The 25,621-nt window shown below is 40.1% G+C and overlaps 1 protein-coding gene and 1 long non-coding RNA gene across 2 annotated transcripts in view; one reads left to right on the forward strand and one right to left on the reverse strand.

Annotated features, from left to right (window-relative positions):
• Nucleotides 1-2,460: 2,460 nt before the first annotated feature.
• LOC132350322 (uncharacterized) lies at nt 2,461-21,873 on the reverse strand. Its single transcript, XR_009497892.1, has 3 exons — nt 21,653-21,873; nt 21,109-21,218; nt 2,461-2,726 (listed from the first exon to the last, which is right to left on the reverse strand). It is a non-coding gene; the product is annotated as an uncharacterized LOC132350322 (long non-coding RNA).
• Nucleotides 21,874-22,285: 412 nt separating this feature from the next.
• The window catches only part of ACADM (acyl-CoA dehydrogenase medium chain), a 51,667-nt gene continuing 48,331 nt past the window's right edge, over nt 22,286-25,621 (forward strand). The window contains exon 1 of the mRNA XM_059924569.1: nt 22,286-22,436. Within this exon, the coding sequence (XP_059780552.1) occupies nt 22,407-22,436 (30 nt within the window). The 5' untranslated portion in view covers nt 22,286-22,406. The remainder of the gene's footprint in view (nt 22,437-25,621) is intronic.

Here is a 25,621-nt window from a genome sequence, read left to right on the forward strand (position 1 = left end):
ACTCTTTTACTTCCCCCCTTTTATGATTTTGATGTCACAATTTACCTCTTTTTATATTGTGTATTTGTTAAGCTACAGTGGTTATAGTTATTTTTAATACTTTTGTTTAACATTTATACCATAGTTAAATGGTTAACACACCCTCATATTACAGAATTAGTCTTCTAAATCTGACTATATACTTATCCACCAGTATGCTATGTATTTTGTATGTTTTCATGTTACTAATTAAAATCTTTTCATTTCTGATGAAGAACTCCTTTAAGCATTTCTTGCAAGGCAGGTCTAACGATAATAAATTCTCTCAGCATTTTTTTGTCTGGAAAAGTTATTTTTCGGGCTTCCCTGGTGGCGCAGTGGTTGAGAATCTGCCTGCCAATGCAGGGGACACGGGTTCGAGCCCTGGTCTGGGAAGATCCCACATGCCGTGGAGCAACTAAGCCCGTGAGCCACAACTACTGAGCCTGCGTGTCTGGAGCCTGTGCTCTGCAACAAGAAAGGCCGCAATAGTGAGAGGCCCGCGCACCGCAATGAAGAGTGGCCCCTGCTTGCCACACTAGAGAAAGCCCTCGCACAGAAACAAACACCCAACACAGCCATAAATAAATAAATTTAACAAAAAAAAAAACAAAAACTTGACTTAAAAAAAAAAAGAAAAGTTATTTTTCTCTTTCATGTCTGAAGGATATCTTTGCTGGATAAAGTATTCTTGGCTGCCATTTTTTTTCTTTTAAAACTTTGAATATATCACTCCACTTTCTCCTGGCCTATAGGCTTTCTGCTGAGAAATTCACTGATAGCCTAATGCGGGTTCCTTTGGAGGTTACAATAATTTTTTCTCTTGCTGCTTTTAGGATTCTACTTGTCTTTGATTTTTGACAGTTTCATAACATGCCTTGGAGAAGGTCTTTTTGCATTGAGATAATGGAGTAATCTATTCGTTTTGTGAACTTGTATGTCTAAGTCTCTCCCCAGGCTTGGGAAATTGTCAGCTATTTTTTTCTTTAAATAGACTTTCTGCCCCTTTCTCCCCTCTTCTCCAACTGGAACTTCAATTATTCTAATATTTGTACATTTAGTGATGTCCCATAGATTACGCAGGCTTTCTTCTCTCTTTTTCATTCTGAGAACCATACAACACTATTTTAGAACGAAAAAATTAGAGAGCACAGAAATAGCTCTATTGAATGTAATTTCAAACTCCAAACCCATTCTAATTTAAATTCCTTCTATCCTCTAACCTATGTGGAGTAGGGGGCCAAAATTAGCTTATCTTCTTTCCTGGCTCCATCTCCCCAATTTGCTAGTCACTGTTTCTAACATCTGGAGCGTAGGAGGGTAGGTATTGGGCAAGTGGGGTACAGTTTTTGTGGCAGGTACAGTTGTAATCCACCGGCAGGGCCCTCTAGGTGGCAGTACTCAATTGCTGACTCTATGGGGTACCTCTGTGGGTTCCTCATGAATACCATGGTTGGCTGGTCTGCCTTTTTTCTGTCTGGCTCCTGGATTTCTGGGATCCGCCTCTGTATCTGCTCCTCAGGCAGCACGCCTGGTTAAGATTATTTCCACCTTTACCCTGGCATGGGAGGAAGGACAGCCCAGTCTCAAAGTAGCCACATGTGTGTTCAGCAACCAGATGGGGCAGTTCCAGCCACAGCATCTCACTTTTAGAATAGTCATTGGTAAGACCCTCATGTTCCTAGAGACATGCATAAAGCTCTCCAAGTAGCGCCCAGGAGAAACCTCTCCTTGACTTGAGAAGAGGAGGTACTATCATATTCTGTACCTTTTAATAGTAGTAGTAGTGGCAGCAGCAGCAGCAGCAATCATACTGGGCAGTTTGTCAGGTCCAAGTTCAAGGACAGGTGAAAAGACAGCTTGACCTCTATTCAAGGTTTCTTTCTTTTTTGTTATTAAAGGTTTCTTTTACTTCTGTTTACTCCCAAAGCAGTAAATACACTGCCGTTGATAAAAATAAAATAAGAAGAGGTCAGTGGATACAGCTCGCCATGCTTTAAGTACATTCCACAGAAGCCCATCCAAAGTTCATCGGAAGTGGCAGCCTGCCAATTTTCCAGGTCAGCGAAGGATATGGACTTCATACCAGCACCATTAACACCCAGAAACAACTTAGAACACCAACAGAAGGCAATACTCTGCTGTGCAGACAGCCATATTCTCCAGGCTCTGAAATTCTTGCTGTACCAGTGCTGGGCAAACTCCTCTTCTCTGAGCAAGCTCTGCAGTGCCTAGAAGTTTCCATTTGTGTCTATTTAGGGGATTTCTACCTTAGAGGAACACATTCTTCTCCTTCCCCTTCAGAAGAGAGTAGTAAGGTGAGTGAAATGCAAAGTACTCTGTCACCTCCTCTCCAAAGAAATCTCTTTCTCTTCAACTGTTACCGAGTCCAAGCTCTCTCTGCTTGCGCCACAACAGGCCAATAAATCAGGAGACGAGGTGTTGAGGCAAGGAATAGTGACTTTATTGGGGAAGCCAGGTATCCAAGAAGATGTCAGACTAGCATCCTAGAGTACCATCTTATAGGGGTCTGGATGCTAGTTTCTTTTATAGGGCAGAGAGGGGGAGGAGGTGAGGAGGTAAAGTACAAAGGCCATAAGTCTTGCAAAACATCTCCTGGTTTGGCCAGCCTCAGGGAGGGGATGTGTTAATTTCTTCTTTCTTGCAGCCATTCACAGGTGGGCAGGGTCAGAATGTTTCCCTGTGAGCTGAACAAAGGCACTTTAGTATAACATTTAGGCAGAGGGGCAGGGTTCCCCAGGGAGGCCATTATGTATGCCAATAGCTATAGACAACATTGCTTTAGTGATTATAGTAACAAAAAGCAACAGAGAGCAAAGTTTAAAGTAAAAGTAACAGATCCAACATGGAGTCAGATTTTGTTCTTCCCTGTTATACAACCTCAGCTTTGTACGTAGGCTGGAGGTGAGTAAACAGCTAAAACTGGCAGAACTAGTTTAGGACCATACACTTAGAATGTTCTACATGAATGGTCTGGTACCTATCTTTAAAATGAGAGGCATATATCATTTTGTTGTCAACTTTAGGGGCCTCCAATAGAGCATCTTGTTATTTGTCTACCACAGCCTGTTATTTGTCTACATTATCCTGACTTACGTTATTACTGATGGGGTATTCGTGATTTCCTTCAGGCAGAGACTGTATCACCCATTCTTACTTTCTCTGCAGTGCCTAGGAACGGTGTCTTGCTCACTGAAGACAGCTCATAAATGCTTGAGAGATTGAATTTAATTTTAAGGAATTTAAAAATTTCCCCCTTCCTCCTTTCTACCTATGCACATACTAATCACCTTTCAGTACAGGAACAAGACTACTTTTTCCATGAAATAGTTCAGTTCCATTTCAGTCCCATTAATTTCTCCTTGTCTCTGAACTCCTCTAAAACTTTGTTAATATGACGTTTGATATCACCATTCAAATTTTTGTTTATCTTACTTCTTCAGTGAGACCCTGAGCTCCTCAAGGATATGGATCATCTGACACTTATTTCTTTAGAGAAGGTCTTAACTAACATTTAACAAATATTCAAATAAATACCATGTTAAATCAGATAAATATCATCTTCCCTACATATATTTGAGAAGAGACCACTCCTTTTTTTGCTTGTGTTTTACATTGCACTGATCTAATGAAATTCAGACAAGTATCATCAGAGAATGTTAGAGCAAGAGGGACTTCAGAGAGTCCCAGTTCTGCACAGTGTACCCTGTTGTAATGTAACAGTACATTACAGAAGCTGCCTCCCTTCACCCTCTGCTGACCATTCTAGTAACTGCACCTTCTTGAATCTCATTTCAGACTGACCGTCATTTCTCTAAGTTCCTGAAATTGTCTAAAGCCAGTTTTTAATTCTACTATATATAATACCACTTGTTTATACTCCAGAAAAATTGAAATTCTATCACTCATAGGGTATATTCATTTAGTCACTTCAGTTCTGGAGCCAGATTGCCTGTGTTCATAAGTCAGTTCTTCCACTTCATTGCTTGGATTTAACATCCTAACATCTCTGGTCCCAGTTTCCTGATCTAAAAAAATGAGAAGAGAACATCCCTGGTGGCACAGTGGTTAAGAATCCACCTGCCAGTGCAGGGGACAGGGGTTCGACTCCTGGTCCAGGAAGATCCCACATGTCATGGAGCAACTAAGCCAGTGCGCCACAACTACTGAGCGTGAGCTCTAGAGCCCACGAGCCACAACTACTGAAGCCCTCGTGCCTAGAGCCCGTGCTCCACAACAAGAGAAGCCACTGCAATGAGAAGCCTGTGCACCGCAACAAGGAGTAGCCCCCGCTCACCACAACTAGAGAAAGCCCACACGCAGCAATGAAGACTCAATGCAGCCAAAAATTAATTAAATAAATAAATAAATAAGAAGAAGAAGAATGACCTTGCAAGATTGCTGTGAGGCTAAGTGAATTAATGCCAGCAAAATACTTAGAACAATACCTGGAAAAAAACAAGTTCTCATTATTCTTATTGTTTTGTAGTGGCGGTAGTTGTGTTTAATAACTTTCGTGCCAAAGACAAAAGTTTCTTATTTGTTTATTCTAGTACACTAAGTTCCTAAAAAAGACACACACACTTCTCTATCTTTAAATCCCTAGCACTGTGCTTGGCACATAGTAATCACTCAGCAAATGTTTGTTAAATGCAATGTATAAATAGTATGATTATTAAGAATACAGGCTTTGTGAGGCAGGAGGTAGATGAGCCCCCCCTCAGAGTAAGCAACTGGAGACTCGTTCCCTGTGGACCAATAGTCCAAGACAAGAATAGCAGGACAATTGAGAGAGGAGGCTGGGTCCTGCCCAGATAGAAGATAAGAGACCACATATTAGTCATTCTCAAAGTCAAGGAGACCTTCCCGACTAACAGCTCCTTGGAGGTCAAAAAGGGAGGGGGCGCCACCCCATAGTAAGTGATGCCAACTACCCTTAGCCCTCTTCAGTGGAATCCATCTTGGCTGAGAGATGCACGTGCACACACAGGAGGATCCTGAGATATACCAAACACAGACTCTGAACCAGGCAAATCAAAATGATTGGCCAAAGGAAACCTGGAAGAAATGCCACATATAAGTGATTTAAACTACCATGCGGGCACGACTCTCTCTCTGAGTTCCCCTGTGTGTCTAGCCACACATACTCTACTCTTTTTTTTTCTCCTAATAAACACTTCACTTGTTTCACTACTTTCCGTCTTTGTGGGAATTCTTTTCTGCAAAGCCGAAGGGCCAGGGCCTTGTCACTGACCACTGGTCTGGTGGTTAGGATTTGGTGCTCTCACTGCCATGACCCAACCTCAATCTCTGGCCAGGAACCGAAATCCTGCTTCAAGCTGCTGCAGGCCAAGGCCACTCGAGATCATTTGGACTCAGACTACTTGAGTTCAAATTCTAGCTCTGCCAGTTGAGACTTAACTTTCTGTACACATACACAAAATGATGGTGATTACAGCTCCTTCTTCATAAGACTGTTGCAAGAATTAAATATTGTATTCATGGAAAACACGTTAAGCTCTGACACACTGTAAATAATCCATAAATGTTAGATAATACTATTTGTAAAGGTTTCCCAAAGTAATGTGCACAAAGAATGTCACCTGCCATTTCAGTAACCAAAGAATGTTGCAGTCATAAAGCTGTCAGGCACTGCAGCTCTCCTGGTGTGCCCTGAGGAGATTCAGGATGGAAAAACACCATATTGGTCCTAGAAAGTTAACGTGCATATCAAAGGAATAATTTCAATAAGCCCAGACTCTTTCATCTTCCCATACATAGAAAAGCACAAAAGTCATTAACTTGAGATGTCTGGGTTTTGTTTTGTTTTTTTCTGTAATTAGCAGTAATCTTTTGATATTCAACTACCTGTTGTTTTTTTTTTTGTTTTTTGTTTTTGTGCAAAAACTCCTGTATATCCTGGCTCTTTCTTTACCTCTTCGAAACAGTTCCTCAGAGCTGTGAGGCTGTTTCCAGGCTATAATCCTCAGTAATGCCCTGAATAAAACATAATTCTCAATGTTAGGTTGTGCTTTTTTTTTTCAGTCGACAGTTTTGTTCATAAAGTAATATAAGCAGACACGTAAGAGCATTTGACAGACCTGGGTTTGAATTCTGATTCATTAGAAATATGGTCTTGAACACATTACTTAGCTTCTAAGCCCTATGTCCTGATCTAGAATTCAGATATTACCTCCTTTCCTAGGTTGGTTGTAAGTATTAAATGAAATGGAGTGGGTAAAATGACTTACACTGTGCCTGAGGCATTGTAATCATATAATAAATGGCTTGCTTTACTTTGCTGATATAGTTCTTGTTTCTATTATTAATATCTTTGACACTAAGGAATTTAAAATCTAGATAAGAAAGTAAGAAATATGTATATATAAATAACTATATGCAAAGTAAATGTAGTAGAAATTAAAAGTTAACAAATGTGAAAGCAAGCAGGGCCCTCCAGAGCCTTCCTGGGTACAAAAGCCCTTCCTTGTCCCCTGTTTCTTATTTGTAGAAAAAGTCTTCAACCTCCTAGACCTTTCCTGAATTCCAAAAGGCAGATTCAAATAATTACCAGTCAGGGAAGGGAGGGGATGCAGAAACAAAGAAAAAGCAGCCAAGAAATGATAGTGCAGCAGGAAAGCAGAGTCCTAGTTACTCCTCAAGGGAGATACACAACAATGTATCTTTGAGTTCTTCTATAGGAACTAAGGCCCCACACAGGTGGAAGTTGGTAACTTCAGGCTGAGCACAAGATTCCTGGAAGACCACCTTGTTATCTCATCACCAACCAACCATCTGGGAGTTCAAGACTTCTGAGCATGAGTTGTATTGTACTCCTTGCTGGGCCCTTCAATAAACGCCGTACTTTCCTTCACCACAACCCAGTGTCAGTAAGTTGGTTTTTCTGATTGGCAGGCGAGCAGACCGAAGTTTGGTTTGGTAACAAATGCTTTGATGATTTATGAGTAGAAGAGATCAATGTGGGCTACAGCAATAATATTTCCTGAAAGAGACTGTAGGGGAGCAGAATTTGCCACCCTAAAACATGTCTCTTTGGCATATTAATTGTTTTAAGCTGGTTATTTTCTGAGTAACAGCAGACAGGGGAAGGAACCTGAAAACCAAGTAGGAGTTGCCTTTTTGTAAGAAACGCTTACATTTGTAAAGGAAATCTCCATTTGTAAGGGTATCTCCCTCTCAGTACCTGTAAGAGGAGGATGACCAAATCTCTAGAAACTTGTATCAATGGAGAAGGCAAGGCTGTAACTCTGCATCACAATCATCCTTGTTTACTGTGCTTTCCCTGGTAATCTCCCATAACTTACTCTCCCCTCACTCAGCATCCTCTTTTGTCTTGTGCTGAGGATGGTATTTAAGGTGAGGACATCAGCCATTTTGGAGAGTGCATTAGTTTTCTGGGTCTCTCTCATGTATACTTTTTTTTTTTTAATTAATTTATTTATTTTTGGCTGAGTTGGGTCTTCATTGCTGCACGCGGGCTTTCTATAGTTGCAGCGAGAGGGGGCTACTCTTCGTTGCAGTGCACAAGCTTCTCATTGCGGTGGCTTCTCTTGTTGTGGAGCACGGGCTCTAGGCATGCGGGCTTCAGTAGTTGTGGCACATGGGCTCAGGAGTTGTGGCACATGGGCTCTAGAGCACAGGCTCAGTAGTTGTGGTGCACAGGCTTAGTTGCTCTGTGGCATGTGGGATCTTCCCAGACCAGGGCTCAAACCTGTGTTCCCTGCATTGGCAGGCAGATTCTTAACCACTGTGCCACCAGGGAAGTCCTCATGTATACATGTTATTAAGCTTCGTTTGATTTTCTCCTGTTAATCTGCCTCATGTGAATTTGGTTCTTAGACTAGTCAGAAGAATCTAAAAGCATAGAGGAAAATTTCTTCCTCCCTAAGAAAATAAAATTTCCATAAGGCAAAAATAGGAAATAGGTGGATACTCCAGGCAAAAAGAATTACCACACAAGAAAAGGTGAACAAAAGCACAAGAGCAGTAAACACAAGGCTTATTTAAGCAGTAGAGAGAGGCACAATTGGTCGTGTCACGGGAAAACTGGGTTTGCCTCTTGGTGGGTGTTGAGCCAAAGACACAACCAAGCCAAAGATCAGGAGAAGGATTTATTACTTGTGAAACCTAGCAGGACCCTGTGGGGCTCCTGGGCACAGAAGTCTTTCTGTGTGTCCCCCATTTCTTGTTTGTAGGGAATAGACCCCAGCCTCCATGACCTTCCTTGAGTTCCAAAGGGCAGATTCGAACAGTTGCTAATTGGGGAAGGAAGGGGATACAAAGACAAGGGAGGAGCAGTCAAGAAACAATAGTGCAGGCTTCCCTGGTGGCACAGTGGTTAAGAATCCACCTGCCAATGCAGGGGACACGGGTTTGAGCCCTGGTCTGGGAAGATCCCACGTGCCGTGGAGCAACTAAGCCCATGCGCCACAACTATTGAGCCTGCACTCTAGAGCCCATAAGCCACAGCTACTGAGCCTGCGTGCCACAACTACTGAGCATGCGAGCCTAGAGCTTGTGCTCCGCAACAAGAGAAGTCACTGCTCGCCACAACTAGAGAAAGCCTGCGCGCAGCAACGAAGACCCAACGTAGCCAAAAATAAAAAAACAAATAAATTAATTTTTTAAAAATTAAGAAGAAAAAAAGAAACAATAGTGCAGCCTTGGGGCAGGGTCCTGGTTCTGATCTAGGGTGGCCTTGGCCTGCAGTGGCTTGAAGCAGGATTTTGGTTCCCAGCTAGAGATTGAGGTTGGGTCATGGCAGTGAGAGCACCAAATCCTAGCCACTAGACCAGTGGTCAGTGACAAGGCTCTGGCCCTTTGGCTTTGCAGAAAAGAATTCCCACAAAGATGGAAAGTAGTGAAACAAGTAAAGTGTTTATTAGGAGGAAAAAGAGTAGAGTATGTGTGGCTGGAAAAAGAGTAGACTATGTGTGGCTAGACACACAGGTGAACTCGGAGAGTCGCGCCCTCATAGTAGTTTAAATCACTTATATGTGGCATTTCTTCCAGGTTTCCTTTGGCCAATCATTTTGATTTGACTGGTTCAGAGTCCATATTTGGTATATCTCAGGATGCTCCCGTGTGTGTGCATGTATCTCTCAGCCAAGACGGATTCCACCAAAGAGGCCAGATTAAAGGAGTGCAGGCCCTGCACACACCCTGATCCTTATCAGGAACTCTGCCCTTGAACCATTGCTATAAAACCCCTCACCAAATCCTCCCTGGTTGGGACACACAGTTTTGAGAGGCATGAGCCTGCTGTGTCCCGCTTTGCCTGGCAAAGCAATAAAGCTATTCTTTTTCTACTTCACCCAAAACTCTGCCTCTGAGATTCAATTCGGCACTGGTGCACACTGCCCGAGTTGTCAGCATCACTTGCAACAAGTAAGGAGAACATCAGGGATATTTCCCAAAGCCGTGTCTCCAGGAACAGCAAAATTGGGGAAGTTTTAAGCTAAGGGGGCATGTAAAGGGGCTTAAGCAAAGGAGAATTCAGCATCGAATTGGGGCAAATGTTGGCAGGCTCTAGTTAACTGAAGTCATGAGGGTGAGCCAAGGTCAGCATCATCTTTTTTTAGGCACTAGTTAGTCTGGTGGTTGAGTGCTCAAGGGGGTTTGGATTCTGCAAAATCCAAAATCCAGTTTTTGCTACATTGTGTACGATGTTATTGTTGTATGATAGTGTGTGGACCAAGCACATGTATAATTTCTAGTATTATACATGATGCCGAATCTGGCTTCTGTACCCCAACACTGAATTAAATCTCAAAGACAGAGTTTTGGGTGAAGTATAGAAGAACAGCTTTATTGCTTTGCCAGGCAAAGGGGGCCACAGAGGGCTAATGCCCTCAAAACTGTATGTCCTAACCCAGGGAACCCTGTGAGGAGTCTTATAGTCCAGGGGTGGGTTGCTGATAAGGATCAGTGTGTGTGCAGGGCCTGCATTCCTTCAATCTAGAGATCTTCTGGTGTCAGGTGGTCCCATGATCTGTGGTTCTTGAGGTTATTGAACTGTAACCTTTCTGGATCACCTTCCATTTGGTGGGGGTTTTAGTTCTGCAGAAGAGCTCAAAGATATTATGTATAATTCTTGAGGAGGAACCAGGACCCTGCCCCAAGGCCACACTATTGCTTCTTGACTGTTCCTCCCTTGTTTCCACATCCCCTCCCTTACCTGACTAGTAACTGTGTGAACCTGCCCTTTGGAACTCAGGGAAGGGGACACAGAAAAGTTCTTGTGCCCAGGAACCCCATAGGGTTCTGCTCGGTTTCATATATAAATATATCACCAATTGTGATGGTTAATTTTATGTATCAACTTGACTGGGCCATGGATCAAACATTTGGTGAAACATTATTCTGGTTGTGTCTGTGAGGGTGTTTCTAGATGAGATTAACATTTGAATTGGTAAATTAAGTAAAATAGATTGCCCTCCTGAATGTGGGCTTTATCCAACCCACTAAAGACCTGACTAGATCAAAAAGGTTGAATAAAATTCCTTCTACCTGACTGTTTAAGCTGGGACATTGGCCTCAGACTTAGACTGGAATTTACACCATCAACTCACCTAGTTCTCAGGGCTTTCCACTCGGACTGGAACTATACCATCAGCTCTCCTGGGTCTCCAGCTTGCAAACTGCAGATCTTGGTACTTAACAGCCTCCATAATCAAATGAGCCAATTCCTTATACAATTCCTTAGAGTGAATCAGTCTCTCTCCTTCTCTCCATATTTATGATATATATATATATATATATATATATATATATATATATATATATATAATATATATATAATATATATAGACTACCCATTTAGTCAGTATCAATGGATTGATTTGGTTCAATAAGTTTTTTCTAGGTGCCAACATAATATCATAATGTGTCTATCTGATTATATTATGCAGACAGCACAAGTTATAGTGATACCTAAATAAATTATAATTGGTAAATAAATTGAAATACTTACAATTTTAAAATTATACTGTAATTAAGTTACTTTATAATTTAAAAACATAAGAATGGACACATTTTAAATTTTGTATGAAGGCATAATACAATGTAGAATCAAACAGAGATAAAGAAACTAGTAATATTACTGGAATCATAAAGAAAAAACAGACTGGAAGAAGGTATATTGCAAATATCACCATAACTGGCAATTGAAATTTGTTGCAGCAGAGAAAAATTTTAAAGCTGTTCTTTGTGTAATAAAATCTATAAATAATAAAGTAGACCATTTTAGGGCATAATTTCAGTAATTACATAAAGAATTTGGAAAAAAATTTCCTCTCAAAAAAAAAATCTATGAAATCAACCACTTAGAATCAGAATCAATTGTCCAACAAATATGTTTTTAACGATTTATAACAGGATCTGAGCTTGTAACTTTGGCTGGTCATAAATGAGCTTGGATTTTTGCTCATACACAAATAAAATTTATGTGGAGAGATGATAAAAGAATAATTATGTTAGTCATGGAAATTAGAAAGTTTTGAGAAAAAGACTAAAAATGAAAATGAAATTTCACAAAAAGTAAAAGATCTTCAATTAAGCCATCAAACAATTGTTTCCAGAATGCAAGACCTTTCAAACAATATCAAATACCATAGATTCAAATGTTTAAAAATTGCAAACACTTTTCCTTGGCTTTAGATTAGATATGCAATATGAGACAGTTACAACTGGAAATCCACATGCAAAAGAATGAAGTTGGACTCCTATTTCACACTGCACACAAAAATTAACTCAAAATGGGTCATAGACCTAAATGTAAGAAGTGAAGCTATAAAACTCTTAGAAGAAAACATTAAACTTTAATGACCTTGGGTTAGGCAAAACCTTCTTAGATATAACAAAAACACAAGTGACAAACAGATAAGTTGGACTTCACTAAAATTAAAAACATTTTTATTCAAAAGACACCCATCAAAAAAGAGAAAAAATAGCCCACAGAATGGGAGAAAATATTTGTAAATAATATATCTAACGTTGGACTTATATATAAAGAAATTCTTTCAAATCAATAATAAAAAGATAATCAAATTTTAAACTGAGCAAAGGATTTGAGTTGCCATTTCTCCAAAGAAGATATACAAATGATCAGTAAGCACATGAACAGGTGCTGGATAACCTTAGTCACCAGGGAGATGCAAATCAAAACCACAGTGAAATACCATTTCACATCCCCTAGAATGGCTGTAATCAAAAGGACAGATAATAAATGTTGAGGATGATATAAAGAAATTGGAACCTTCATATGTTGTTGGTGGGAATGTAAAATGATGCAGCTTCTTTGGACAACAGTTTGACAGCTCATCAGATGCCAAACATAGAGTTACCATATGATCCAACAATTCCACTCCTAGGTATACACCCAAGAGAAATAAACACATACAGCCACATGTGTACATACATGTGTACATAAATGTTCATAGCAGCATTATTCCTAATAGCCAAAAGAGTGGAAACAACCCAAATGTCCATCAACTGATGAATGTATAAGTAAAATGTGATATACATCCACACAATGGAATATTATTCAGCCATAAAGAGCAATGAAGTACTGACACATGCAACGTGGATAAACCTTGAAAACATGATGCTAAGTGAAAGAAACCAGTCACAAAAGACCACATATCCCCTGATTCCATTTATATGAAATCTCTAGATTAGGGAAATCTTTGGAATGAGAAAGTAAATGGGAGAAGGTGGGAATGTGGAATGACTGCTAATGGGCATGGGGTTTCTTTCGGGGATGTTGAAATGCTCTAACCTTAGGTGGTTGTGACCGTCACATAATCCTGTGAGTATACTAGAAAACCATTACACTGTGCACTTTAAAAGTGAATTTTAGCGTGTACGAATTATATCTCAGTGAAGCCACAAAGAAAAAAAAAGAGAGAGAGAGAGAGAAGGGTAGGGGAAGAAAGGGAATGGAAGAGAGGAAGGTAGTGTCGAAAAGAGGAGAGGAAAGAAGATGAAAAAGTGAGAAAAGCAAGAGCTGCTGTTGTGGGTTTTCTCCTCAATAAGAAATGAAGAATAAAGGAAGGGATAGAGAGAGATTTGGTTGTGGTTTTGGAATGGAAGATAATAAATCAATAGAACAAAGATAGGGCTTCCCTGGTGGCGCAGTGGTTGAGAGTCCACCTGCCAATGCAGGGGACGCGGGTTCGAGCCCTGGCCTGGGAAGATCCCACATGCCGCGGAGCAACTGGGCCCGTGAGCCACAATTACTGAGCCTGCGCGTCTGGAGCCTGTGCTCCGCAACAAGAGAGGCCGCGACAGTGAGAGGCCCGAGCACCGTGATGAAGAGTGGCCCCTGCTCACCGCAACTAGAGAAAGCCCTAGCACAGAAACAAAGACCCAACATAGCCATAAATAAATAAATAAATAAAATAATTTAAAAAAATAGAACAAAGATAAAGGGATTTAATAGACCACAACCATGGATTATAAATTGAATGTCTATAGTTTTCCTGGAGAGACAGTAAAAGATTACAATTCTTTTTATTTAATACTTTTATTTTTATGCTATGTGTATACAACTCTGTAGAGACTGGGCCATGTAGGGCCTAACCCTTTATTAACATTATATTATAAAAGAGGTTTTTACAAAGAACACACAAGAGAAATTACTTGATTTGACAGATAGCTTCAGGAATTTCACCAAAGGTGACATTTGAGCTGCCTCTCATAGGACAAATAAAAATCAGATGGAGATCCAAGAGGCAGAGTATTATGTACCAAGGGATCAGTTCATGAGAAAAAGCATAGCATAGCAGAGAAATATGAGGGAAATGAGGTGGAGAAATTGCACGGGGCAAGGAAGTAAAAGTTCTTTTCTATTATGCAATGAAGTTTTAACTTTATCCTATAAATAATAAGCCAGGGAATGTGTTAAAATGAGATATAATCAGATTTTCATTTTAGAAAGGTAAACAAGGCCTTTATGATGAGGTACATTCCCTTTATACACAGTTTGTTGAGAGATTTTATCATGAAAGGATGTCGAATTTAGTCAAATGCATTTTCTGCACCTATTGAAATAATCACATGATTTTTATCTTTCATTTTGCTATGTGGCATATTACATTGATTGATTTACAGATGGTGAACCATTCATACATATCACGGATAAATCCTGCTTGATCACAGTGCATGAGCCTTTTAGCATACTGTTGAATTCAGTTTGCTAATATTTTGTTGAGGATTTTTGCACCTATGTTAATCAGGGATATTGGCCTGTAATTTTCTCTTCTTGTAGACTCCTTGCCTGGTTTTGGTATCAAGGTAATGCTGGATTTGTAAAATGATCATGGAAGTGTCCCCTCCTCTTTATCTTTTGGGAGAGTTTGAGAAAAATAGGTACTAATTCTCTTTTAAATGTTTTTTAGAATTCACCAGTGAAGCCATGTGGTCCTGGAATTTTGTTAGGAGGCTTTTGATACTGATGCAGTCTCCTTACAAGTAAATGGTCTGTTCAGATTTTCTATGTCTTCATGATTCAGTCTTGGCAGGTTGCATGTTTCTAGAAATATATCCATGTCTTCTAGGTTGTCCAAATTATTGGCATATAATTGTTCACAGTTATTTCTTATGATCCCATGAATTTCTGTGGTATCAGTTGTAATGTCTCCTCTTCTTTCATTTATAATTTTATTTGAGTCCTCTCTCTCAGTTTTTAAAATTGTCTTTTTAGTATATATTTCATTTATTTTCACTCTGGTCTTGGTTTTTTTCTTCCCTTTTCTGACTTCAGGCTTAGGTTTTTCATTTTCTTTCCCTTGAGGTGTAAAGACAGGTTATTTGAGATCTTCATTTTTTCTTAATGTAGGTATTTATTGCTCTGAACTTCCCTCTTACAACTGCTTATGTTGCATTCCATAAGTTTTGGTATGTTGTGTTTCCATTGTCATTTATATCCAGGTATTTTTTTCCCTTTTAATTTCTTCTTTGACCCATTGGTTGTTCAGTAGCATGTTATTTAATATCCACATATTTGTGAATTTTCCAGTTTTCTTCTTGTGATTAATTTCTAGTTTTATACCATTGTAATAGTTGGAAAAGATGCTTGATATTTTAATCTTCTTAAATTTATCAAAACTTTTGTGGCCCAGTTTGTGATCAACCCTGGAGAATGTTCCATGTGCACCTGAGAAGAATGTATATTCTTGCTGTTGTATACGACGTTCTGTAAAAGTCTATTAAGTCTGTTAATTCCATCTGATCTAACATGTAGTTTAAGTTGAATGCTTTCTTATTGATTTTCTGCCTGGATGATCTATCCATTGTTGAAAGTGGAGTATTGAATTATCCAGCTATTATTATATTGCTGTCTATTTCTCGATTCAGAAGTTTTATTTGCTTTATATTTTTGGGTGCTCCTATGTCGTACGCATAAATATTTACAAATGATATATCCTCTTGATGAATTGACCACTTTATCATTATATAATGACCTTATTTGTCTCATTACAGTCTTTGGTTTAAAATTATTTTGTCTGATATAAGTATGGCTATCCCTGCTTTCTTTTGGTTTCCATTTGCATAGAATATCTTATTCCATCCCTTCACTTTCAATGTACATGTGTCCTTAAAGCTGAAGTGAGCCTCTTTTAGGCAGCATATAGTGTGGTCTTATTTTTTTTAACATCTTTATGGGAGTATAATTGCTTTACAGTGTTGTGTTAGCTTTCGATGTATAACAAAGTGAATCAGCTATATGTATACATATATCCCCATATTCCCTCCCTCTTGTGTCTCCCTCCCACCCTCTGTATCTACCCTTCTAGGTGGTCACAAAGCACGGAGCTGATCTCCCTGTGCTATGTGGCTGCTTCCCACTAGCTATCTATTTTACATTTGGTAGTGTATATACGTCAATGCCACTCTCTCACTTTGTCCCAGCTTCCCCTTCCCCCCCCCCATGTCCTCAAGTCCATTCTCTACGTCTGCATCTTTATTCCTGTCCTGCCCCTAGGTTCTTCAGAACCTTTTTTTTTTTTAGATTCCATATATATGTGTTAGCATACGGTATTTGCTTTTCTCTTTCTGACTTACTTCACTCTGTATGACAGACTCTAGGTCCATCCACCTCACTACAAATAACTCAATTTCGTTTCTCTTTATGGCTGAGTAATATTCCATTGTATATATGTGCCACATCTTCTTTATCCATTCATCTGTTGATGGATACCGAGGTTGCTTCCATGTCCTGGCTATTGTAAATAGAGCTGCAATGAACATTGTGGTGCATGACTCTTTTAGAATTAGGGTTTTCTCAGGGTATATGCCCAGTAGTGGGATTCCTGGGTCATTTAGTAGTTCTATTTTTAGTTTTATAAGGAACCCCCATACTGTTCTCCATAGTGGCTGTATCAATTTACATGCCCACCAACAGTGTAGGAGGGTTCCCTTTTCTCCACACCCTCTCCAGCATTTATTGTTTGTAGATTTTTTGATGATGGCCATTCTGACTGGTGTGAGCTGATATCTCATTGTAGTCTTGATTTGCATTTCTCTAATGATTAGTGATGTTGAGCATCTTTTCATGTGTTTGTTGGCAATCTGTATATCTTCTTTGGAGAAATGTCTATTTAGGTCTTCTGCCCATTTTTGAATTGGGTTGTTTTTTTTTTTTGATTTTGAGCTGCATGAGCTGCTTGTACATTTTGGAGATTAATACGTTGTCAGTTGCTTCATTTGCAAATATTTTCTCCCATTCTGAGGGCTGTCTTTTCGTCTTGTTTATGGTTCTTTCATTTATGATTTTATTTAGTTGAGTCCTGTTTTTTTCTTGGTAAGTCTAGCTAAAGATTTGCCAATCTTGTTTATCTTTTCAGAGAACCAGTTCTGAGTTTTACTGACCTCTTCTGTTGTCTTTTTAGTCTTCATTTCACTTATTTTTCCACTCATTTTTGTTATTTCCTTCCTTCTACTGATTTTGGGCTTCATTTGTTCTTTTTCCAGCTCCTTGAGGTGTAAATTTAGGTTTCATAAATTCATTTTCTATGAATCATTTTTCATAATAATGTAATGTAGTATTCCTGGCTCTATTACTAATGCTAGAGAAGACAGAACTAGAGTACTATTTGAAAAAGGAATGGAAGAAAAAAAATCAGGTCCCAAAAAGGTTAATGCTGTTGTTTTGTACCAAACTTATCAGCTTATAACTACAATTCTATCATCATTTTTCCCCCTATTTAACTGAGAGAAAAATATGGATGCTATCAAGAGTTTTGAACTTGACTCAAAGTCACTTTATCTCAAACTATGGTCATGATTCTTAGTAACGTCAATATCCACAGAAATGATCCTTCCATTAACCTGGCCTCTCAGTCTTTGACTTCCTTCCCCACAATAATATTGTTCTCCAGTCTGCTTCAACTGCTTATTCCCATGATGATGCCCTAGAGCTTGTCTTTATTTTCTTGCATTCTTCCACCTGACTACTACTTTCTTTTTGGCTCATTCTTTCCAATATTCTAGTTCCATTAATTTTTCAAACTCACTAGATATGCCAATGCATTGGAACTAGTACTTCTGCAGGGTCCCTCATACCTTCACAATCTCACTCCCAGGAAGTTTGAGAAAAAAGAAAATAGTCTAGGGACTTCCCTGGTGGCGCAGTGGTTAAGACTCCACGCTCCCAACACAGGGGGCCTAGGTTTGATCCCTGGTCAGGGAACTAGATCCCACATGCATGTCACAACTAAGAGTCCACATGCCACAACTAAGGAGACTGCCTGCCGCAACTAAGGACAAATAAACAAATATTAAAAAAGAAAGAAAGAAAGAAAATAGTCTATACTTGTAAGAGATAGAGTAGGGGATCCCTGGAGAAAGAGAACCAGGCATGGCTTTCTTGACATAAGAGAAGCCATTTTTGGCCTAAGCCATTTTGTGACCTAAGCCTGATTACAATACTTATCCTTGAACAGATCTCAGTAATTAATGATCTTAAGGGAACAAAAGAATGCAGAAGCAAATGACTTATTGGGCAAGAGAAGTAACCATAGCAAAGACAATATATCAGTTGTAAAGACTCCGAGTTCTGTTTCAGTGGTAAAGATTAGCCTGAAGAGCTCAACAACAGATCAACTGGAACCTAAGGGATGATGATGTTGACCTTTTCTCACTCCTGTGACTTTAACCAACGAAAGCTTGGACTCTGTCGACCACCCAATCCCCTTCATGTATATGCATGTACTCTTAGCTTAAAAATTCCCCAATTTTGCTGTTTGGGGAGACACTGCTTTGGGAAAGATCCCTGGTGTTCCCCTACTTGCTGCAGGTAATAAATCCTTCCTTCTCCTGAGCTTTGGCTTGGTTGTGTCTTTTGGCTCAACACCCACCAAAAGGCGAACCCAGTTTTGGGGTAACATACTTACAAAATAATTTTTCATTCTTTCCTCAAATTTCCAATATTTCCTCACTCTCTGTTGATAATCTTACTTCCCATTTCATTGGGAAATAGAAACAATCAGCAGAAAATCTCCAACTATTCCCTCCATCACATCTACCAAATTATCAGCACCTGAACTTATATACTCTTACTTTCTTACTGTGTATCTTTTCCTCAGAAATGTATGAAGGAATATAAAAATTTTCCCCTCAACTCCAAAGGAATCTCTGGTCTACCTTCAGCTTATTCAAGGGCCCCAGGTTAAGAACCACTAACCTAAAGAGTGGCTTGTCATTTATGTCATATTCCCATGAGTTAGGGGGAGATGGCAGGGAACAAAGGAACATTGGGGAGAGATATTTGAAATGTTGTACCTAAAAATGTAGTAAAAGGTTTGTGGAACAGTGCCCAATTAATATAAAGGTATTTATTAAGAGCTGTTTCTGGAACCATGCAACCCAGATTGGGACTTGAACCCACGTGCTGGGACTCGAACCCAGCCAAAACCCAGAATGGAACTTGAACCCATGTGCCAGGACTTAAACCCAGCCAAAACCCAGATTGGGACTTGAACCCACAGTCTTTTAATTGAGATCACACACCTGGTCTCAGGACTTAATGAAGCTCAGGTTCTTGATGTCTCATCACAGAGAGGAATTCAGTGACAGACAAAGCAATAACTAAGAAGTGGATTTATCTAGAGAGAACCACACTCCACAGACAGAGTGTGGGCCATCTCAGAAGGCGAGAGTGGTCCTCAGGGTATGGGGTTGTCTGTTTTTATAGGGGTGGGTAGTTTCATAGGCTAATGAGTGGGAGGAGTATTCCAGCTATTTTGGGGAAGGGGTGGGGATTTCCAGGAACTGGGCCACTGCCCACTTTTTGACTTTTATAGTTGGCCTTGGAACTCTCATGGTGCCTGTGGGTGTGTAATTTAGCTTGCTGATGTGTTACAATGAGCTGATGTGTTATACTGAGGCTCAAGGTCTAGTGGAAGTTGACTAGTCTGCCATCTTGGACCTATTTGGTTCTAATCAGTTTATGTCATGTCCTTGGGCTATGTCATTCTTTTAAAGGTTGTGCTCTGCCCCTTCCCTCCTGTTTCAATTCCATGTCTACCAAGGGGCAAAATTTAGTAGAAAGATTGTTTAGCATAATGCCACATATCACTGAAACTGAGCAGGACTCTTTCCATGCCTTTCCATGTCCCCCATTTCCTCTTTGTAAGAAAAAGGTTTCAGCTCCTAGCCCTTCCCTGAATTCCAAAGGGCAGATTCAAACAGTTATTAATTAGAAGAGTGAGAGAATGCAGAAACAAAAGAAAGGCAGTCAAGAAACACTGCAGAGATGGAGCAGGGTCCTGGTTCCTGCTCAAGGGATATACCTAGCAATCTGATACAAACTCTGAATTCTTCTAGGGGAACTAAGTGCCCTCGCCCAGGTGGAAGATGGTAATCTCAGGCTTAGCACAAGCACATGGACCCCAGACTGGCTGAAACCAAAAGGCTGATGATTGAGATTCCTGGAACACCACCGTTACCTCACCACCAACCAATCAGAGGAAGATCACACATAGTGCAGACCTCCCCTCAAACTTTGCCTATAAAAACTCTTCCCCAAAAACCACTGGGGAGTTCAGGCCTTTTGAGCACGAGCCACCCATTTTCCTTGCTCAGCCCTGCAATGAACCTTTCTCTGTTCCAAACTATGATGATGTTTTAGTTTGTTTGGCCTCACTGTGTCTTGGGCACATGAACTTGGGTTCAATAACATCACCCTATAGATTGCTTCTTAATTACAAAGGGAAAAATATACCTTTACCATGGAAAGAGATGACCTTAATTGGTCGGCACCTTAATCAAACAATCAAACTTACCATCACAAATAATGGGACAAACCTGACATTAAACACCTCCTAATGTGATACAACATGAATTACACAGTATGACAAGAAGTATCCTTGCCAGATGTGTTTAATCTTAACTACTCGAGCCTCTCATAACTAGCAGTTTATAGGAAATACAAGATCTAGAAGCAAAAATAAATACAAGCAGACAACTCAGAATTAGGCCATTCTTCAAGACAACTGGCTTGTTTTCTTACGGAAAAAATCAAAATTACTGGATTACAAGTTTTCGGTTAAAAGAAATCAAAGAAAGTTGAAACCTAACTGCAATAGGCAATCACTGATATGATCTTAGTTCAAAAACAAACAGCATACAAAAGTCATTTTGCAGACAACCAGGGAAATCTAAATATTAACTGGATATTAACTTAGAGAATAACCATTAATTTTCTCCCACGTGATAAACGTTTTGTGGTTATGTAGGGCAATGTCCTCATAGGAGATATATAGCAAAAATATTCAGAGGTGAAGTGCCTTAATGTCTACAGCTTATGGTTCTCACAAAAACAAAAAAAAACAGCAAACACAAACACACACACACACATATATGTACATACAAACATATAAATAAAACGTGACATATAATAACAATTTTAAAATTTAGTGATGGGCATATGTGTGATTTTGTATTTTTTGTTCATCTTTTCCGTGTTTAAAATGCTCACAATAAGAAATTGGAAAAAAGAAGTCAAATCCTACCCATCTTTAACAGTCCATTTTGTGTTTTACCTACCTCTTCGAGAGCTTCCTTGCTGATTCCAGGACAAACTGCGTTCTCCCTTTACCGAATTTCCCTGGTACTTTTAATTTAGCTCTTAATTAACGTTCTGTCTTGTACTCAGTCTGCAATAAATACATCATAAATTTCCAGAAGACAAAGTGGAAGGTTCTTGTAAGGGAGTACAATAACAGGATATAGAAGGTAAACAATTGACTTAGAATTAGATTATGGTCAGCCTCTACTAGGCAAGAAAAGTTAAGTTAGTAACAAGATTTAGGGGTGAGTGCTGAGGGCCTAAATTAGGATGGTACAATAAAAATGAAAAGTCCTGGGAATTACGGGAAACATTTATACTCCCGACTTGCACTGGGCTTTTACTAGCTTTCACAAAGAGCCACCAAACCTTGACAGCTTTACAAATCCCCCGTCTTTGAAACACCACAGTTATCTCAGAACTCAGGGTCTAACTGGGAAGGGTGACTTTAAATATAATTCTTCAGGCAGACATTCACTTCCAACATTCATTCGCTGAGGCAGAAGCTTTAGATAGGCTCACCTTGCACCCTTATTTCTACACACGTGTACAGTAATAAGTAGCCTTGGGAATATGCCGGTAGATCAAATTTACTTCGTAGATTAAATTCCCTTTGTTTAAACTTTCTTCAGCACAGAACATCGTTTAGCTTTGCGTCCAGCGTTTGAGAGTAAAGCATACTTTGAATCGTCAAGGCAGAAATGATTTGGGTTTGATAGGTTTCTCCGGGTTAAAATCAAGGTCGAAAGCCAGGACGACGTCTTTTCGCCACGCCCCTCACCGCGCCCTCTCACCCAGATTCTCCGCCAGCCCGGTGCCCCGCCAGTTCCCCGCTTGGGCCCAGCAGCCCGCCCAGTCCCCGCCTCCCACGCCATTGCCGCCCTCCCGGTTTCTTCTCTGCACCGCTGTCCGCCTCAGCTTCCCCCCAAGAGGGCGCATCGTCTAAACTCAAAGGACCAGCGGGAAGCGAAGCCTTTTCAGGGACCACCCCTCGCGACTCTTCAGGCACCAAGGCCGCCAAGATGGCACGGAAGGCGCAGGCGAGGTCACCTAGCGAGGGAGCATTCCGCCAACCGCACAAGAAGCCCCACTTCCGCCTTTCATTTCACTTCCAGTGCCGTACTTTGGAGGCCCCGCCCCCTGGGCCCCGCCCACACCCTGGAGGGTGGTCGGTGCCAGAACATGGGCGGGGCAAGACGGGTCCAGCGTCCTGCGCGTCAGTGGTCTTGGCATAAGCTGGTTGGTTAGAGACTGAGTAGCCGGACGGAGAGTCGACATGGCTGCGCTGTTTAGGCGAAGCTGCGGGGTGAGAGGAAGAGCAGGGCTCGGCGCGGGTGGGAAATGGAGGTTGTGGTGTTTGGCGAGGGGGACCTGGACCGGAAATAGGTGTGGCGGGGGCGTGTGTGGGAAGCGGTGATAAGAAAGGAGTCCGCTTCGGGGCGCCTTAGCCCTCCTTACCCCACCTCTGGCAATAGCCTGGATTCCGGACCCTGACTTTCACGCCCACCCCCTCCTCTCGTTGTGGGACAGAATGCTTCCTGCGTTTTCACTTTCCTCTGTCCCTTCAGCAACTGCCCCCGATATAGGCGGCGTCCACTTTTCAGAATATCGCTTTTCTTTCTCTGGCCCGAGAACCTTCCAAAGGTTTTCCGGAGGAATCCCATCCTATCTCGAAGTAAACCCATCTCTGAATTGGCCGGTGCCTCAGAATTACAGCCCTGAACTAACTAACTAGTTTTTGCTAAACTAGTATGTCTTGGGGAAAACTCTCTACTGGCTTTTTTTCGCACAAGGGACCGGTTTCATGGAAGACAAATTTTTTCCATGGGGGTGGGGAGGTGGTTCACGCAGTAATGCGAGTGATGGGGGGGGATGGTTCAGGCGGTAATGCGAGCGATGCAGAGCCCAGGTGAAGATTCGCTCGCTAGCCCACCACGTACCTCCTGTTGTGCGTCCTGGTTCCTAACAGGCTGCGGCCCGGTATCCTGCGGACCCGGGGGTTGGGGACCCTTGTACTACAAAGTGCAGCCTGCGAAGTCACGGGGAAGAGGAAAATGGAGCAGCTGCTCATTAGGATACTTAATAAGTTTAATATGCTTTTGGTTTCGTAATATGGAGGGAGACGCTTCCACGTTGTGTACTTAAAAAAAAGAGGAAAGTAAATCATACGGCAGAATTTTCTTTGAAGCTTGTTTGTATATTCTAGTGTTGTCTCACAGATTTTAAATTGTCTCAGTCACTAAATATATTTTGCTAACTTTATTATTTATATAGTCACACAAGACTACCATTTAAATGTCATTTATAATTAAGAACGTTATGCCCTGTACCAAAATAGTAGCAGATTTAGAATTTAGAGTAATTCTAATGGATTTTTGCCCAATATTTGTCATTGTTATGCAGGTTAATGGACTCTGAAGGCAGAGATTGGGGGATTTAAAAAATGATTTTAAACTGACACCAGAAAAAAAGAGGGATTTATTTCTCGATCTCTCAAAAAAAGGAAATAGAAAAACCTGATCCAGAAAACTTTTACCCCTGTATCTCTTCTTTGACACTCCCATAAAACTAAGACTCTAATTCCTAAGAAATATGCAAAAGTCTTTTATTATATCTGTGCTGTTATTGCAGAGTTAATGCTTGATTAAAGTTGCTGCCTTTTGGAGGTTTGGAATTCCAGTGTTCTGAGCAGAGAGCTCAAAGTAGTAACCAATATTTATATAGCATTAGGCTTCCAAGATATTATCTTATTTTAATCATCTCAGCAATTACCCAATAAGATTAGCCTTATTTCCAGGTTTGAAAAGTTAATTAACAGGGCTTTGGGCATTGTTCCCTGGCTGTAGCTACCTTTGTACTTTGTTTTACATAACATGTTTTCCTGAAAAATCATATGTAAACTTTTTGTAAATTATTTTAGATATACTAATAATTCCCTATTTAAAGCCTCTCAGCAGACCATTTTACCTGTATTGTGAGGTCTAATTTTGTGCAGTGCTGTCTAAACACACATTTAGAAGAGTCAAGGTTTTTGGTCTTATTTTTGTGGGGTTTTTTTTTTTTTTTTCCTTTATGGAATCTAATAACCAATTAGGATACTTAAATTGAAAGAGCAGTATAGCAAGGTGGTTGATGGCATGAGTTCATGATAGTAAATGTTAGAATAATAATCCTGGTTCCTAATAGTAAGTAGAGTGACCTTGGCCAATTTTACTTGACCTTTCTGAGCCTCAGTTTCTTCATATGCAAAATAAGAATAAAAATAGTTCCTTAATCTTAGGGTTGACCGAAAGATTCAGTGCATTCATACGTTGAATGTGACTAAAGAAGAATAGGTTTGGTCTATGATGACTGGACAATGAGTATCAGAGAAACCATGTTTTACTTCCAAAAAAAAAAATCAATGAAAATTGCAAAGGAGATGTGAATTTTTGTACTCTATTTTTTCAAAATTGTACTATAAAGTATGTTATCACTTTGAAAGGGTTATTTAAATTAAGATATTTTGGGCTTCCCTGGTGGCGCAGTGGTTGAGAATCTGCCTGCCAATGCAGGGGACACGGGTTCGAGCCCTGGTCTGGGAAGATCCCACATGCCGCAGAGCAGCTGGGCCCGTGAGCCACAATTACTGAGCCTGTGCGTCTGGAGCCTGTGCTCCACAACAAGAGAGGCCGCGATAGTGAGAGGCCCGTGCACCGCGATGAAGAGTGGCCCCCGCTTGCCACAACTAGAGAAAGCCCTCGCACAGAAACGAAGACCCAACACAGCCATAAATAAATAAATAAATAAATAAATAAATAAAAAATTAAGATATTTGACAGTCTTCATTGTCACTTTAAATGTAGATAATTCTGTTTACAAGTTTAAGTTGTCATCTACAAAGTGGACACTTTCTTTACACAGATTTTGAAAAACATAAGCAAGTTCAGTTCTTGATCTTTTAGTATACTGTTGAGTTTCTCTTTTCTTTCAATGTCTAGCTTACTAGAATTTAGTTCCATCAAATTTCTTGAAGTGTAAATTGTGTAATTTTGGCTGTCCTTAAACATTTACTTAGGAGTTCCAGTATGATTTCCAGTTTGATAACTTTAATAAATGCAAGTGGTTACTTTTTGTGTACATTGAACTGTTGTGAGTATAAAAATGGATTGCAAAGGAATAATATCTGCTTATATTTTTTATATATCTTTTTGAAGAAATATGCATATATTTCAGGTATTAAGACAAGTAGTATATTAATGGTTTAAAATAGGGTTGACAAACTGTTTTGTAAAGAGACAGTAAATATTTTTGGCTTTGTGGACCATATGGTTTCACAACTCTGCTGTGAAAGCAGCAATAGACAATATGGTATGGCTGTGTTCCAACAGAATTTTATTTACAAAACTGGTGGGTACCATAGTGTGCTTACCCTTGGCTTAGAATATTCTAAGAATACTTACAGACAACAGCAGAAAATATAGAAAATTGTTTTAGGCTAATTTGTTTTGT

Source organism: Balaenoptera ricei, chromosome 1 (genome assembly GCF_028023285.1).
Source record: "Balaenoptera ricei isolate mBalRic1 chromosome 1, mBalRic1.hap2, whole genome shotgun sequence".
Taxonomy (NCBI): domain Eukaryota; kingdom Metazoa; phylum Chordata; class Mammalia; order Artiodactyla; family Balaenopteridae; genus Balaenoptera; species Balaenoptera ricei.